We start from the raw sequence: 19034 nt of genomic DNA on the forward strand, positions 1-19034 counted from the left end.
TTTTTCTCAGTTTCTTTTTCTTTAAATTCATTGTTAAACCTTTTTTTCCACATGTATTCCTTCATATATTCTTTTCTTTTTTGAGAACTATTCTTGGAGACTGGCTTTTTCGAGATAATTTCATTGTTATTAGATGGTGAATTTTTATGGTATAGTTTTTGTTTCACAGTTCCTGTCTGATTTTGTGTTTGTTCAGAAGCAGATTGTTGAATTAGTGTTGTAGAAACAAAATGTAGTTCATCAAGATGTCCTATGTAAATATTTCTTACATTTCCCCCAGACTGAGCATAAATAGAGGTAACAACTGTAGTTTCTGCAAAATTGTGTGCACTTTCTGTAATACGAATCCTCAAATTATGTGCATTCGCAACTGCCTGTAAGCTAATATGGTCTATATTAATGTGCAGAAGCAACACTTTCTTGCTCCTTCGTAATATATCAACTGCGTGAATGATCTATGAGTTTGATAGAACACAATACACATTTTTTGCATTTCGAAGAACGCATCGGGTTTTCCGGGGGGTAATCTACTTTGTCAATGAAATGTAAATGAGATGTGCATTATTGAATCCAAGTTGAGAGGCGATTTACTTACTGGTCGGAAATCGAAAGGTGTTTCTACGGCAGCGGTAGACTCTATAGTCATTGTTGTATCACCTCTCAATTCCCTGATAAGTGACCAAATATCTGGATTGGGCGTAACTGGAATTAGAGCGTCTATTGTTAATACAAAGGAAGCAAAATTGGAGCTTGATTCAGAGACAGAAGATATCCATGCTGACAAAGTTGTTGATATCGATTTAAGTCAGTGGGAAGAGAACAAATTACGCTACGAATATTATCACATTATATTTCCCCATACAGAAAGTTTTATTTCCTGCAAATTCGGACGAGATTTATTGTCAAGCAAACAGTACCAAGAATATCTGGTTGCGATTGTTGTTGATGAAGCTCACTGTATTGTAAGTGTCATTTTTAGAGGCCTTCCTAAGTAACTTCGACCATTCTTGCATGCCCTTTCTTTCAGTGATCTATATGGATTTTACACAGGGATATTCTAACATATCATTTGTTTTCATATATTTAAGGGGAAGTGAATTCAGAGAGGACTATGGCAAGTTAGGGGTGTTATGTGCACTCTTTCCAGATGTTCCCTGTCTTGCCATGACAGCAACAGCAAGTCGAGCAGACATAAATGCCATTATTGACTCCCTGGGGTTAAAAGATTGTAAATTAGTCATTGGCAATCCAGACATAAAGAACATTTTCTGCAGTAAAGTCTTTTGACATGGACAAGATCTCAACGCCATTCAATCCATTTTAATGCCCATTGCGGAAGGACTGTTGGAGCAAAGAAATGAGTATCCACTTACTATAGTGTATGTTCCTCTACGGTTATGTGGATTTGCCTAAAACTTTTTGAACAGTTCTTGGTTCCCAACAAGATTTTCCTGTTAATTCTCTTCCAATCCCCTCAAACTGATTGTTTGCACAATTTCATTCACCACAAACAAACCAGATGAAAGAAGAAATTTTAAAATAGCTCTGTTCAAAATGCAGCATTATTTGTGTTGTTTTTGCCACAATAGCTATCGGAATGGGTGTGGATATACCTGATATTCGCCAGATCATTCATGTTGTTCCTCCATGCAGCATAAAAGCTTATTTTCAAGAAACAGGACGTGTTGGCAGAGATGGCAAGCCATCAGTGGCTTGTCTATATTACAATAACCGAGATATCGCTAAGAACAGGCTAGCAATGAATAATGATATGCGCAACTATTGTTCTAATGCTAATATATTCCTCAGGAAATTGCTGCTGAATTCACTGGATGCAGAACAAATAGTTCTTATGAAGCCATTACACATCTGTTGCAGTGTATGCAAGCTGAAGTGTGATTGTTTTAATTGTGTACAGGTTGATTTGAGTGAGATGTTATTTGACAATGTTAAGGCATAAATACAATGGACATGTGCTTAAACTTGCACACATCAACAAAGATAACAAGTATTTATCTATATACAATTTTAGAAAGGTTTTGCTGTTATTAAAATATTACTGTATAGAAGCACATTTTTAAGTGAGAAAACTGTCTGGTGTAAAACAAATATCATTTGGCAAAATTAGAATAGTTTGAAAAGTGAGATGCATTACCTAAACTTGACTGTTATGTATTCTCATATTGATTGTTTTGCCCCAGACAATTTATAATTCTACTTAAGTATAATTCTACTTAGCTGTTCAGTTTTTATAAAATACAAAATGCATTAATTTCTTCATAACAACTTTTGATTTGTATAGTTTATAATAATATGTTATGCTAATAAATGTTACATGTCTGATTTAATTCTTCCATATGCAAACAATATTTGTATGGGTGTAGCATGGTTCATAAAGGTTTAGGTTTTTAAATCATTTTAAAAATCTGATAAAATCTCATTTTTCTTGAGCTTATTATGCTGTGCATCCTAGGAATTTTTAATATTGTTCATATATGAAATCCATTTGAAATAATTGAGTGCCCACAAGCAATCGGTAAATCTATAAAATATGCAGGGAGCATCATTAAATTTTACGGGATTTATAAATCACAAACCATGCACAGGATAGTGTTTCCCTAGAATATATAAATTACATAACACAAAAGTACATATTTGGTGTTATGTGTTCAGCTATAATCTACAAACTTTCTGAATCGTCTGGGTCATCTGAAGCAGGATAGTGCATTATTATATTGTTCGTATGCCTCTCAATCCATTCTTTAAATTTTGTCTTTGTCAAATGTATGGATGGGGTAATGTGATACACCAACAAATGACTGGTACACTCTGTTGTCATTCTTCTTGAATGGCCCACTGGCTCTCAAATCATTAAGGATGACAAGTTCATGTTCTGCTGACGACCTGTGAGAGTGCGATGAAGACTTCTGATGCATGTTAAATTGACTCTCAAAAGCTTCCACAATCTTTGTCACTCCTCCAGATGCTCTGCTTATTGCCTTCTCGGTCTTGTTTGCACCCATGGAATTGATCAGCTTTTTCATTTCGCAGTTGCGATTCTCCTGGAACAGGTCAATCTCGGTGTTCTTGCCAGCACCACCTTTCCAACTCACAGTAGCAGCCCATTTGCAACAATGTGCTTCAGCTTCTGACAATAAAACTTGACATTGTGGCTATACCAGAAATAAAGTTAGCTATTGTGGTGCCAACAAGTATTATCCTACAATTAGCCTCAATTGTGATAAATCATCAATTTTAATAAAAGCCATGAAAGGCTGCTAGTCAATAAACTGTATATAGCTTCAAAAAAACTCCTCTTTGTATGCCAATCGACTATACAAAATGGGTATAAGTGATCCAATCTTTGCTTTGGCAGATGGCATCCAGCACGAAGATCTTTTGCTCCAGCCATTCGCACACGAGAAAGCTGGTCACCAAAGCATGGTATTTTATTACCATGCAATGGATCACTTTCAGTCGTAGAGGGTGAAATATGTGAAGCGGGTTGATCTGGTCTGGAGGTGGCTCCTATGGTAGGGATGGTATCTTCATTTGAATCATTAGCCAAAGGGCATAATCCAGCAGACGAATAAATGTCATACACCCATTTCTCCAGCTGGTCCAAAATGTCAACACAATATGAGTATTTCTTCTCGTCTTTCATTAACACTGGCATGGTTAGGACTTCTGACTTTGCTGACATTTCGTTTGCATACATGCACTGTGGTTTGTGGCACATATGGCTTAAAAATTTTGAAAGCCTCAAAGCAGTCGAACAAGAAATTTGCAACAATCACTCTGTATCTACATCTCCTTGCTTCCAGTTCATCTTTGTTGACAGTCACAATATCAAGAACATTGCATTTCCTAATATCTTTCTGTGGACCAAAGTCAGGTAGGTTTTTGTCAGCAACTCTGTTGAAAACAATGCTAGTTGCAACGGCATGTACACTTCGATTCTGTATACTCTGTCTCATGTCATGAGCCTTCTCCTCCCAGTTGATGTTGTCCAGTACAAAGACAAAGAAAATGAGTCCCAATGTCTTCTAGAATGGCATACTTCTTGGCAGGTTGAAGGCCAATTTTCATACTTATTCAACTCGCCAACTAGCTATAGAAAGATATAGTATAAATACAACAAGGAACAAAGAAGAATTTTAGTGATAAATATCTTAGCTATAACAGAAAATACTCATAAATTGTGCAGCACCTTGTCAACAGTGAAAACAGACTAAAAACATTATTGACTGATAGTAAAATGGCACTCCTGTCTTCTCTAAGATCTATCTGGTATTGTGCAGTCAGTGCAGAGTAATGATATAGGCTACATCAGTTGAAAAACTAGACAATTGTCTAAAATGACATGTTTGCAAAAAATCTTGCACTATGCTTTACCATGAAAACAGAAAATCTCACAAAGAAAATGCTTACACTGACAAGTTTAGGAGGGAAAATCAATCATATTAAATGGTCTAAAATTCTAAGGTGAAACTACCATATGGACATACTTCTACTATATGAACACATAGATATCCCATAAAAAATTTGGGTATAGTTTTTATACAAAGTAATTATAGAATGGCCAACTTTGTTTGCTCAGGCTTTGGTAGGCATTGTGCAAGTCCTATAATTGATTTCTTAACATTAACTGTTTTCTAAAACCCACTTTCATCTTATGCTATTCCCTGTCTTCAGACCTATCTGCTATATTGTTTCCTGTTTGATTCTTAGTGTTGGGACAATTACCCATTTCTTGGTGCATGAAGATTGATGAATGTCACTTGATATTAATTACAGACGGTGATATAAGATATCAGATGCATCAGAATACTATCATCAGTCAAAAATGTCAGAGTCATTTTTTAGAGTCAACAAAATTTAGAATAAGGATTTACTGCAAAAATGGCACTTACATTAGCAGATGCATGGCTTTGTGCAAGCAGGATGGAATTGATCCTCTGTACTCTGCTTCATTTGTGGCATCGTAAAAACATGATGATGCTGTATGTTAAATGGCAGGATTCTTCTTTCCTTGGTAAATATTGCTTTCCATGAGACGGTAAAAAATCATATGTACTGTAGGGCATCTTCTTTCCATCTCTTTATAAATTTGCGACATCCAACTCTGAGATGATAAACCAACATAATTTCTTTGCCTCAGGACAGATGGGTTACTTCTCCTTGCAATCCCAATGAGCTCATTGTTGGCCACACTGAGAACTTGTGTTAATATGGTTTCAACTGTCTCTCCTGGAAAGACGCCCTATAAATAACATGACATAATACAGTCAAGTTTTTTATTCAAAGTATGTCTAAATACTCTTATACAGAGCAACAAGAAATTTCTTGTTGCTCTGTATAAGAGTATTTAGACATACTTTAAATGAAAAGAAATGTTTTAAAATAAATATTTATATATGAAATCTTCGTTATCTTTCTGAATTTTGTATGCATGAATGCACTGTGTATGTAGTACATAATGCCATTGCGCAAAAATGCCAAAATATTTAACCACAATACTGGTAATATAATTGAATACCAAAATTATGATTGAGCATTTGAATTTTTTAAGAATATCACATGTATTTACTTACTGGAACTGGAATTTCAGCTGTAGTTTCGCCTGCCAAACTGAAATCGATACTTCGACGACACAAAGTCCCAACTGCAGTAACTTTTGGAGGAGGCACTGTTGCAGATGGTGATATTTCTAGGCAACGCTTGGCACGGATATTTTCTGTTAATGTTCTCTGGGTTTCTTTTATAATTCTCTTAAATTCTACCGCGTTTTTAAGCCTTCTCTCACATGGCGCACATACTTGATAAGGAAGGTCGCTATCTTGTGGCAACTTTTCACCGAGAATTATCTCTGCGTTTCAAAGGATTGTTTCGCACTGCTTTCGATAAAGATTCTTGCTGTGTTTCGGATCAGCAACACAATTACAAAGCCTACAACGCGAAATGCTGGCCGTCGATCCTTTATTTTATAGAGCTTTTTTGGCGTCTCTTTACTAGCCATCGACCCGTTTGAATGAAATTTGAGCTTAAACACATGTTCAAGTCTGTAATTTGATTACTAAATGTGATTTGATACATTGTGTCCCCCCAAACAGGATTGGATCATTTAGCGTTTACAATAAATGCAAGCAATGTCGAGGTAGTCGCGAAATATTGTAATGAAACTTTTAGGATATTTCACAATTTTTCACACGCTTCTTTCCCACCCCACCCTAGATAATATTTTAATTTTCCCCCAGATTTTGGGGGAAAATGATAATCACAAGACCAGCAGTAACCAGGATCTTCGCCGCAGCGTGGGCCATGGAGCGTAGGTTAAAGACCCTGGGTACGAGGTTGCTGGAGGACTTGCTCCTCTCATTTCAGTAACATTGTCCGCCATCTTTTTGAAGCAAAAAACTTCGCCTTCTGCGCAGTACGCAGAAGTTTTGCTGACGCCATATGGTCCCCTTTGCCTATGGTAATACCACTCACCAGGCTCAAATTTGAGCCTGCTACAAGATGTGCTCTCCCTTATTTATCTAAACAGCAGAATTTTCCCCCTGGTTTTCTATAATTATTTTTGTTTTTGCCATGAAACCTTGTTGTTTTGTGTTTTTTTATTTATTTTTTTTGCTACAAAGTGTTGCAATAAGGCTTTAATTTCAGTTATATACAAGTCATAGATGCTATTTTGCCAATGCCAGAAAAAATAAATATTTAAACATAAAAAAAAACTTGTGGACAAAGGATTTTTATACGAATAGCTGACAGGTTATTTTATTTATTTATTTTCATTATTCATGCATTTCTGTATAAAATTTTTGAAAATACTTGAATATTTTTTGAGTCTTGTCGAGGATTATCTTTCGGATATCAATCGGTGACTAAAGGTTACCTAGAACATCATGCTTATGCATATCAGCCCATGCATAACCAAAGGAAACAAAGGCCAAACCTCATACAAGATGCTGGGCGACTGATTAGTAATAGTACTTCAAAAGTCATATTTGCATGGAATATTTTCATTTAGGCCATTTTATCTATACGTTAACCCCTATCTTACTGTATCCCAAGTAATGCACTTTAAAATGGTTCTCTGTTTGACTCAAGAAATTTATATGGAATCATATTCCAGATAATGCAAGGAAAGGCTATAGGAAATAACAAAAATTTGATCATGGTACCAAGAAGATTATGGTACTAGTTGTGCTATCAAACAAACGTCTTATGTATTTGTGAAATGCAACTGAGCCTATTCATTTCTCCTTTAGTCTATAATCTATTAACCTCCAATTCCTGATTAACCACATTATAATATTCCTTGTAATGGTGGGGAGGGTAAAACTGTCCAGAGAATTATAAAAGTTGCTGCAAATTGAAAACAAATTGCTCAGTCAATGCATGTCTGTATAAATTTATTTTCCATTTAAATAACTATTGTATATATCTGTGACTAACAAAGTCAACATGGTAAAATTAACAGTTTAATGTTCCAGTAATTTGCAAAAAAGCCATCCCCAAATTCCATGACATCTTCATCCTAAAAAAGAGAGATCAGACCAAGTTGAACTGTACTCAATAGAGTACACCCAGAAAACAGAGCCAGATGGGAGTAGAAACCATTGCAAATTAACAAGCTTGAATAAAGCTTGTAGCTTAACAATGCAATTAAGATGCCAAGAAGTTTATTAAACCATGATTATTGACTTTGATTATTGAAAATATTTTGTATCATCACTCACTCAGTGATCAGGTTTTAAATTCATCTTTGACTGAAAATACTCATTGGCATTAAATATGAGTGGAAGCTTCAGTGCACGACATTTTCAAATTTCAAATCCAATATCAGTTCTATTCATTAGAAGTTTTCTAATAAAAAACAAAACATTGCCAAACTCAAAAGATCAGTTATTGATCCTTTTTTATAAAAATTACATAGTTTTTGATATTGTATTAAACTAAGAGTCTAAGTCATGTACCATTGATCAAAGATGCAGAAGTATATTTGCCGTTTTTAACATTAATTTCAAAGTAATTACTACAACAGACGCTTTGGTAGTTGTCTATATCACAGACGAAAAATAAAAATTTTGTGAAAACCAGCTTACCTGGGGTAAAAATTAATATTCCGATAGCTGAATTGAGGTATTCACAACATCATAAGTAGAGCAAGAAACCATTTCTCCATTTAAATTGTTTAACAGGGAAAAATAGACTTTTTAGATGAAATGCAGAGAAAATATATGCCGAAAACAATACCTAAAACCGAAAATATTTTCATAAAATCGGGAGGGTGACTGACGCGTTTTTGACTTTGTATCGGGGTATGTCAGTGGTAATTACTATGGGCAAAGGGGAACAATGTGGCATCAGCAAAACTCAAAATCCGCCTTCTTTTTTGCTTCACTTTCTGGCTGTGGGCAAGTCCTCCAGGAATTATTATACAGCTCAGTGCACTGAACACATAACATAACTGGAATGTTTACTTATTATTTGAAAAATATTTACTGGGATTCCTATGGTCTCACTGAACTGTTTGCGCATGTGCTGCTCACCTTTGGTTGTCTAAAGCTTGAAGCAAAATTTAAAAATTAAACAAGACTTAGCTGTAAGTTGAAGTTTGATGTGGATTCTACCGAGTCATAGTCAGGAACAAAGGAATTATGTGAGATTGCGCGAGCAAACTCCGTCAGTGTTTAACCAGTGAATGAGCACAGAATCAGTACAGGGGGGGTCATCATGTGGTGTACAAAATTTTTGGGTGGGCACATAATTCCTTTGTTCCTGACTATGACTCGGTAGAATCCACATCAAACTTCAACTTACAGGTAAGTCTCGTTTCATTTTTAAATTCTACCTCATCATAGTCTACGTCACAAAGCAATCACATGAGATTTTAAAGCCTGTGGTCATGAACACACACTAACAAATAAGTGGAAACCACTTTATTTCTTTGTAACAACCCCAACCCAAGTTTGGTAAAAAATCAATTTTCTTATTATAGTATTTTGCAAATGTTTCACAGTTCGACCATCCAGCTGAGGCGAGGATAATTTCTATGGGCACACCTGCTTTTGCTGCTGCACTGGTCCAAGCTGCCCTTGTACTATGAGCAGTGAATTTCAAAATATCAATGCCTGCATCCTTCAATACCGTTTTAATCCAGCGCATTATGGTATTTTTACTCATAGGTTTGAAGGGTTTTTGATAACTCAACAGCAGTTCATTGCTGCCAGCTGCCAGCAGTTCATTGATGTGGTGCTTTTTAGTTCGTTCAACGTAATCTTTGAAGTGGCGGATGACACACAAACTGTTCTCTTAAGTAAAGGCTTTAAGTTCAATAGGTTCTGTGTGTGTCCCAGGCCTAGGGTGTTTTTGAAGGCCTATTACATAAAAAATACAGCGTTCGTCTGTCATATCCATGTGACATACATCCAAACAGTGGATGGTTTGTGTTCGCTGACCAGTAAGCAGTGCTAGTAACATAACAACTTTCAAAGTCAGTTGTTTGAGAGAAATGTTCTCTAATGGTGGGTTTGTCCGGAGTTTGTTTAACACCTGATTCAGATCCCAAATAACATGATAACATTGCAATGAAGGATGTAGTTCAAAAATGCCTTTTATGAAGCGTTTCACCAAAGGGTGTGTTCCAAAGGTCTGAGAGTCAGGTACTGTCAATACGGTCAAAATAGCTGCCCTGGCTGTGTTGGTAGCACTGTACCCAATGCTTGAATTAACTAGTTATGCCAAAAAATTGATACCTTGGGTAACAAAAGCTGAAGATTGATCAAACCCTTTGGTGTTGCAATACTCTTCCCATTTGGTAAGATATGTCTGGTATTGTTTTTTGGTTCCTTGTCTCCAGGCACCCTGAAACTGCTTGTGATAAGCCTCTTGTGGACAGCTGTTGCCTGACAAGTGGCAAACAAGTGGATCCAATTTTTTGTGAAGAGGATGTAGTTCCTGAGGGTGATTTGGTAGAGCCAATAGCTTGTTGCTGTGTGGTAATAGTACTGGATGATGGGTTAACATCCTCATGGCCTTTGAGAACCAAACCTGTGTTGGCCACAGTGGGATTACCACCACCTCAGTTGCTCGATCTTGCTCCAGCTTATAGCCATTATCCAAGCACCTATAGCTATCCCAGCTAGCACACAACGTTATCCCAAGGTTGGATGAAAGTTGTATTTTGGTTAAGTCATGACTAAACCTTAATACAACGTTCTCGCAACGTTGTTTGTCCTAATTCATTTTAGACCACGTTAAATCAACATTGGTTGAACGTTGGATTCAACCTGGCAATCACGTTTATGTGAACGTTATATTCTGACGTTGCAGTAAGGTTGGTTTAACGTTGTGTTTAACGTTTGATCTACAGGTGATATTGTTCATTGTATCAATGTTACATCGCAACGTTGTGACAACGTTGGTTGATAGTCGAGATTAACGTTAATTCAAGGTTACATTTTCGTTGTATCAACGTCATATAGCAACGTTGTGACAACATTGGTTGAAAGTTGAGAATAACGTTTGACCACGTTGTGGCAACGTTGTTTAAAAGTCGAGAATATTGTTTGATCAGGATGACATTTTCGTCGTATTAATGTTACATTGCCACGTTGTGACATCGTTGTTTGGAAGTCGATATTAGACATATTAACGTTCGATCATGGTTACATTTCTGTTCAATGCGTCTATATATGTTTGATTATGGAAATGCTATTAACATTCAGTTCTAACATTTCGCACATTTCGCATTGCGGTTTTTTAAATTTAAAGTTCAATTTTATCATGAAATCGTGAAAAGATGTACGTTCATCACCCAAAAATGTTCAGTTAGCAAGAATCTGTGAGTCTTAGTGAAACAGTTACAAACATGCAGGCGGCTCATGAATATTGATAAATTACCGGTAAACCATACTAATTATTCCATATTGCGATGATAGCCGAAATGCTATATTATATAAACACAAAGGAGCTTTATCCATATTGCGCGTCCTCCTAAGTGCTACCCGGCCAAAGGCACGCCTTTGAATAACGAAAATATCACTAAAGATATCATTCCAAATGGATCGAAAGAAGGAATCAGACAAGCAATATTTTTGCCATTTCCGTGTTTTAAAGAAATATGTTAGCTTGTAAGGTATTAATTTGAATGAAATAAAATATTGAAACCAATGAAACGTATATACTGAGATGTGTAAATTTAATTGCGATTTCGGAGGCATTGTTCACCAGCCTGTGAATACATGTAGATTTTATGTTATTGGCATTACTTAAAACATTTCCTCTAGCAAATTGACCAGACGGCTGATGACCATAAGTTATCTGTATTCGCAAGCTCGCAAACGAAGTTGCAGAAATTTTCAACTACCCCGAAATAATTAACGTTGTCTCAACCTTGATATCCAATGTTATCTTAATGTTGGTTGAACGTTGTTCAAACGTTGTTTAAACGTTGGCCGAACGTTGCATTAACGTCGGACATTATAGGTTATATGAACATTGAGTTGAACGTTGTACGGACGTTGTATTAATGTCGCGCTGTAACACTAATCCTAACGTTAATACCACGTTCCTACGAGTTCACAAAAAAAGTTTATTCAACGTTAATGAATAATGTTATCTAAATGTTCGACGAACGTTAATACAACGTTCATACAACGTGATTGTGCTAGCTGGGATAGCACAAGGCTCTGGCCTATATGCAATGTATTTTGGAAATTGTGTATTTAATCTGGATGCAAACATATCTGTATCAGGGCAAATTTGAAATATTTCAAGTGCATTACTTAAGTATGTTGAATTTAGCATCCATTCATTGCTTGTATCAATTTCCCTGGATTCCCGGTCTGCATCAACATTACATTTGCCCGGGATATGCTCTGCAGATAACCAGAGGCTCCTATTAAGGCATCAATCCCAGATGGTGACTGCTAACTCATTACATTGCAAACAGTGGCTTGTGCCCATGTTATTAATTGCTGCCACTGCAGTTGTGTTGTCAATTTTTAGCCTAATGTGCATATTATTGCTCTCATTTGCTAGAGCTTGGAGTGAAAAATACGCAGCCTGCAATTCTAGAACATTGATATGGCTCTGTGATTCTTCAAGATTCCAATTCATTTTGTTGGCTTGTTTTGTCTACATGTCAGTCAAAATTATGAGTCATCTGTCATGATGATGTTGTTTTGTATCTGGTAGATGATTCTGATATGATTTCATACAATGTTTTTACATTATTCTACTGTATATTTATGTACTTTTAACAAGAGGATTTTCTTACTAATTAATTATATTTATAATGGGTAATTTTTAGATATTAGCAATTGTCCTGTTCTGTTTTCTGCACTAATAATACCACAAAAGAAAAAACAGAAATTGAATCTGCCTTCCCCTTCTTGTGGACGTCTTGAACAATACTTGAAAGAAAAATTCAGCACTGTTCCTAGTGATGGTTTGCTGAATGGGCATGTGGTCTTTCTGTTTATTGAAAAGAACCGCTGTAATCCAGAGACAATTCAGGCATTACACAACAAGCTCTCAGGGCACTTCATAATTCCTTGCAACCATGTGGTAAACCTTGTCAACAAAACAGTCTTTAAATACAAGAATCTTGCTCAGGATACAGACAAGAAGTGCTTGAATAACATTTGCCGTCAGCAGTTTGTGCTTCCAGCTCAAGAAAGCAATAGAGCAGAGCAGTCATCAGACAAAATTCCTGCTGTAATTCCATTACCGGTACCAACAACTCCTGAAGCTTCCACATCAACACATGAGATTACCCCCATGTATTCCATTAGTTGGTCCCCACCATCATCTGGCAGGCATAGTTCCTGTGGTGAACCAATGACATCACGAAAACATAAGCTGCACAAGAGAATTGATTTTGTTTCTAAGTTAAAAAGTGCTACAAAGAAAAGTTATCATAAGAAACTAAAGGAGATGAAGATAAAACATCAAAAATCTACATCTGTCAGCCAGCATAATCAAGCTATACGAAGGAAAGTGGACATTATTAATAGGCTATTCAAGGAAAAACCTGAGCACCACTGTAGTAAAGTTGAAGCTTGACTGTTCTGGTTGAATTTGAGTGCACATTATTTTTAAACTTTCATGTAGTTGCACAATCTTGTCATGAAACAGTTTCATTGCTATGAAAAAAAAACTCCAGCAACTATTATCCACAAGTTGACAAATTATAAATATTGTGTTAAAGTTCAAAATCATTTAATGTTTGCAATCTTTTTTCACTTGATTTTGTTTACGTTCAGTTTGAGTACAAATAAAGAATGTCAGTAAAATGATTTTGTCTTAAAAAACATCTTCATCAACATGTGCCTTTAAGTAAAGGTAAGCATCTTTGGCATCACCTGGTTCAATTTCGTCCATTCTGGGCAAATGCTTCTCACATTCTGGCCTCAAGTAATCATCATTGTCTTCTAAAACATTTGATAGCTCAGCAATCTCAAGCAGTTGTTCTTCAGTTATATCAATACCACACTGGTCTCCACCATACTTCTCTGGGAAATGGAATATGTGCTCTGGAACTCCTGCTGGCAGCTCTTTTTCTTTTTGTTTACGTGTTCTGTGGTTGTTCCAAACACACTCTCGAAAAACATCTAGTTCCCTTTGAACCACTGGGATGTACACATAGGCTAATAGGTCTCTAAAAATTTAATGAATCAAATAAAGTCTGCTACTCTGTTGTCAACTTAAGCCTGTCAAAGAAAAAAAGTACAGGTAGTAGGCAGCTATATCTAGACATGCACAAGTGTTTTTTTTAAGACTGCAAAATAGCATGGCTCTGAAGGACAAGCATGCTATTAATTTCAATAAAACCTGATGATGGTGGTGATGATAAACATTATTTAACCACACTAACATTGTCAGCTACATGTATAGCTGGTTTCCATAATGGGCATGTACAGGTAACATAACAAGTGCATGTTTTTCCATAATTGCAGGAGGAATTATACTAAAAATAGATCAAAAAATTTCTCGATGCTGAGTGAAGAGTGCAATTACATTTACAATTGCACTCTATTAAACTAGTCATTCAGTATCAATGAATTTTTGCATCTACACTATATATCGTTAACATTACCAACACTGAAAATGCATGAAATTGTCATACCGGTCACTTTGATCACTGGAATCATAATCCCCATTTTCAACTAAGGACTTCAGTTGCTCTTTAAAAAACCTCTCCAGTCGTTCATGAACCTCCCTCCACCATCTTTAGATTTTATTTTGGGTGGAAGGTCCATAGAGTATGGCATCTAATAGATTATTTAAATCACCATTTTTTTCTCTCAAAAAACAATGAATTGTGGCCATGACATCCGTTTCAGTCCCTCTGTCCACCCTCAATGTTTTTGGTAAAACTAAGAAGAAAAATAATACAGCAGTAATGTAAATTCAAGCTACCTGTAGTCAGATATAAAATGAAGTCAGATATAAAATGAATAATGTGATAAAATGAAATTCAAAAGGTCATACCCCTAGATTTAAATAAGTATTCAAAGTAGAACCTTCCAATGACCAAGGGATTATTGTTAGTTGTCCACACTCTAAGGAAATTCATTCTACCACTGTATGTATCGAGACCACCATATATGCTCAGGGGGAACATGGACTTCTGGTAACCACAAAGTTTATCGTGTCCATCCAGAGACATAGTGCTGTTTGATCCCTATTGTTTTATATTAATAAAATAAGAAAATTTACAAACATTTCAAGTATTTTTATTTTCAATTTAATAACCAAAAACATAAATGTTGGACTAAGTCATTATTATATTATAGTATCACAAATTAAAGTTTACAGCAGAAATATATATCAATATTCATGCCATACCAATGCATGCCCTGCTGAAGGTTCTGGATATCCAATGAGGAGGGTTTTTTTTTAACTTGAATTTTTCATTGTGAATTTGCCTGATAGGTAACTTAGCAAATTTTTTAAACAAATGGGAATTCCAAGAAAAAACATGAATATCTAAGGGGATATCTCAAAAAATCTCTACTGTGTTGAACGTGGTTTTTAATACTCCAGCGAAAGCATCATAGCATATCTCAAAAAATTATTACTTACTCCACTCACAAACACTTTCTCTCTACGTGGTCGTTTCGGCTTTCCAATACCACCTCGGGATTTCAGCCCTTCTGGGTCTGCTTCTCCCATGACAGCGTATACTACATCGCGAGGAACATTCAGTCCATGCACCTCCCTTACTTTCTGCTGCATAGCTCGATAACCTAGGAGAACACCTGGACCGTCCAACTCCTTCTTAACAGCTCTTTTGACGTCTTCCAATTCAATGTCATAGTCTGTGTATTTAATACCGAAATGTTGGAGTCTACGACTTAAACTGCGAATGCTCCATGCATACATTGGATAATCCGAAATCATAAAATCCATTATTTCTTTTCTTCTTAAATTCTGCTGTACATATCTTGCAAGGTCTTGCCTCATTTCTTCGTCATTTTCCCAATCGGAGTTTCTTATCCTTTCCGCCATTTTATTTAGAAAATCTATATAATACTTCATGTAATACACTATATTTTCGGGATGCTATGGCACTCGTAGGCCATAACTGAGTTCATTTTTGGAAAACTAAACTGAAACAAAACTGCAACTAAACTAAACTGAAACAAAACAAATCAAAACTTAAACTTTTTTTAGGAAAATAAAACTTATTCTGTTTATAAGTTAGGATTAAATGGAGAAAAATCAATAAATGAAGTGAAAAAAAAAGAAATTCTTTTCAAGACTGTTTAAAACTGTTATGGCACTCGTCAGCCATTATAGACCCCCCTCTCAAATTAGTGTGGATCCACCCTGAAACTGGAAAATGCTTTAAAATGATGTATAGCTTTTGTTTCTGTGATGTTTATTAAGGAAATAAGAGTAGTTTTACTAAAAGGAAGTATTTGGAAAATCACAGTTATCCTGTATTGTTCCAGTATAAACTAGGGCCATAATATGGGCGATTTTTCAGTTATAAAAATGCTCATGCAGTCCTTCATATTTGTTGTAGAGCAACCAATTAAATACTGTTGGAAAGCTTTCTGTCAGGACTTTCTAATGGTTTTAATTGTTTTCTCATTAGATGAAATCTGAAAATTTTGTCACATACATAAATAAAGGAACAAAACTCACAACTATTTACAGATAGTTGTTACTAAATATGCGTGCAGCTATAATTAAGCATCTGTCTTCAGTTTCAAACAATTTAGATTAATAAAACAATAAGGAACCGTGAACAAAAGTGTAATGTCCATTACATTAACTTTACAAATAACTTATTTTGTTGTTATTGTTGTTGTATTTTTGATAATAATTTTGTTTAAAAAAGTTTCAATTTGATCATGTCTTTTCTGGTGAGAAAATCTAGCTGAGAAAATATAGGACATACTAAAGATTAATTTTTGTTTCCCAAATCCCAAAATATGAACACTGTGGCATTTGAAGTGTAAAAATAAAGTGATTTTTTTCTTAAAAATTGACAAGGTGTGTAATGTCCATTACATGGAATTGCCCAATAAATCTTCGGCCTGTTATAAAGAAGTATTCTAAAAGTGTAGGAGTTCCTCTGGCAATTATACATCCACACAGATTCTGATTGTGCATTAATTTCATTTGTGCATTAAATGTATCGACTTTTTATTGATTTTATTATTCAAAGCAACACACACAATTTTTCTGAGCTTTAATTTATTTGTCTCTATCATACAAACTTGCATGTAGCCTATATTTTAAGCCTGCATTGTATATCGGTAAATACACCCAAATTGCTGAAAGTTGTAAGAAATTTGAAAACTAGGGTCCGTTTTCCACACAATAACATTTGTTTTGACCGAGGTTACAAATACACACCAAATATTATAACACTTTGTGTTGTATACCAGTAAACACACCCCAAAGTGCTGAAACTTGTTAAAAATTTGAAAACTATTGTCCCTTTTCCACATAGTAACACAAATATTATACAACTTTATGTGGTATATCAGTAAATACACCCCAAATTGCTGAAAATTGTTAGAAATTTGAAAACTAGGGTCTGTTTTCCACACAAGAACAGAAATATTATAACACTTTGTGTTGTATATCAGGAAATACACCCTACGTTGTTGAAAATTGTTAGAAATTTGAGAACTAGGGTCCGTTTTTCACACAATAACACAATTATTATACAACGTTCTGTGGTATATCAGTAAATACCCTCCAAGTTGCTGAAAATTGTTGGAAATTTGAAAACTAGGGTCTGTTTTCCCCACATTAACACAATTATTATACAACTTTGGGTCATATATCACTAAATACACCCCAAATTGCTGACAGTTGTTAGAAATTGAAAAACTAGGGTGCGTTTTCCACACAATAACACACTGGTTTTGACCGAAGTGACCTAAATAACTCTCATATTTTAAATTTTCAAAAGAGAACTATGCTATATACAACTATGTGATGGGTATCAAAAGATTCCTCTCACCATGAGGAATTTAACAATAGGACTTTCATTGCAGAGGAGTATATATATAACTGGAAATATTAGTGAAAACGTCTCAACTATAGGTCATTTTGAGATAATTATATAACTCTCATATTTAAAAGAGAACTATGCTATTTACAACTATGTAAGGGGTATCAAATGATTTCTTTCACCATGGGGAATCTAATGATATGACTTTCATTGTAGGGGAACGTATAGAACTGGAGATATTAGTGAAAATTTCTCAACTATAGCTAATTTTGAGATAATTATATAACTCTCATATTTTCAATTTTCAAAAGAGAAATATGCTATATACAACTATGTAATAGGTATCAAAAGATTCCTTTCACCTGAGGAATCTAATGATACGACTGTCATTGCAGGGGAATATATATAACTGGAGATATTAGTGAAATTGTCTCAACTATAAGTCATTTGGAGATAATTAAATAACTCTCATATTTCAAATTTTTAAAAGAGAACTATGCTATATACAGCCATGTATGTGCTATCAAAAGATTCCTCTCACAATGAGAAATCTAAAGACAGGACTTTCATTGCAGGGGAATGTATTGGACCGATGGCTTACACAACACAATAAAACAACAATGATTTGGGTTTCAAAATTGATTATACATAGTATAATTACAATCTGAAGCTATATAATACAAAGAAAAGGAAGAAAATATATAAGTATTTATTTTGACTAAACCCCTCTACTTAGTTTCCTGTACTCACATTTGTCCAAAAACTGTTTAGATGAACATAAACTAACAAAACAACCCTTAAATTCGCTACTTTTGTAGCTCAAAAATCTTTAACTTCGCTTCGTATCTTTGGCAATGTTCCCTCGTGTTCGTGCATTTTGTTTTTGGGCACACTTGTGTACCCTCGTTACTTTATGTTATATAAGTCTATAAGTGAACGAAACATTTCCCCCGGCAATGGGAGAATTCCCATTATTTTTCTTCATTCATCTTCATAACCTTCGGCTGAATATATTATGGCAATCTTATGGATTGGGCGTGAATAAGTTCCTTTGCTGGTTTTTACAACAACGTTTCTTACGAGATTGTCTTGTCCGGGTAACACCTGAATAACTCTACCAGTTTCCCATTTTCCTCTTACGGCGTTGGTATCTGCAACGACCAGTAATCATCAACTCGGACGTTTCGCATTTCTGTATTCCACTTCTTTCGCGGGGTTAATTGAGGTAACACATCTCTCAACCATTTTTTCCAAAATGCTTCAACGATTCGCTGACAGAATTTGAATCTGTGGCGTGGGTTCTTCGTCTGTCTAAATGGACCTTCAGGAACTGTGCTAGTTACTCTGCCAAGCAAGATATCGTTAGGGCACAAAAAACGACCATCATCTGGATCTGTGGGAATGCGACCAATGGGCCTTTGATTAACTACGTTTGCAATCTCTAGTTGGACTGTGTATAACTCGAACGGTGCCAGAACTGTATCACTAATGGCTTTATTGAGAGTAGTTTTAACCGTTTTGACCATAGCCTCGGTACATCCATTTT

General features: G+C 35.4%; 1 protein-coding gene and 1 pseudogene across 1 annotated transcript; one reads left to right on the forward strand and one right to left on the reverse strand.

Moving 5' to 3' along the window:
- Window positions 1-554: 554 nt before the first annotated feature.
- LOC114518648 (ATP-dependent DNA helicase RecQ-like) lies at window positions 555-1287 on the forward strand. The gene is made up of 2 exons (XM_028538655.1): window positions 555-991; window positions 1089-1287. Exons 1-2 carry the CDS (start codon window positions 555-557, stop codon window positions 1285-1287), a joined length of 636 nt encoding a protein of 211 aa, XP_028394456.1.
- A 12027-nt stretch (window positions 1288-13314) lies between these two features.
- Window positions 13315-15522, reverse strand: LOC114518649 (annotated as a pseudogene).
- Window positions 15523-19034: the final 3512 nt, after the last annotated feature.

The sequence above is a fragment of the Dendronephthya gigantea genome, unplaced genomic scaffold (genome assembly GCF_004324835.1).
Source record: "Dendronephthya gigantea isolate DGI-Jeju-01 unplaced genomic scaffold, DenGig_1.0 000011F, whole genome shotgun sequence".
NCBI lineage: Eukaryota > Metazoa > Cnidaria > Anthozoa > Malacalcyonacea > Nephtheidae > Dendronephthya > Dendronephthya gigantea.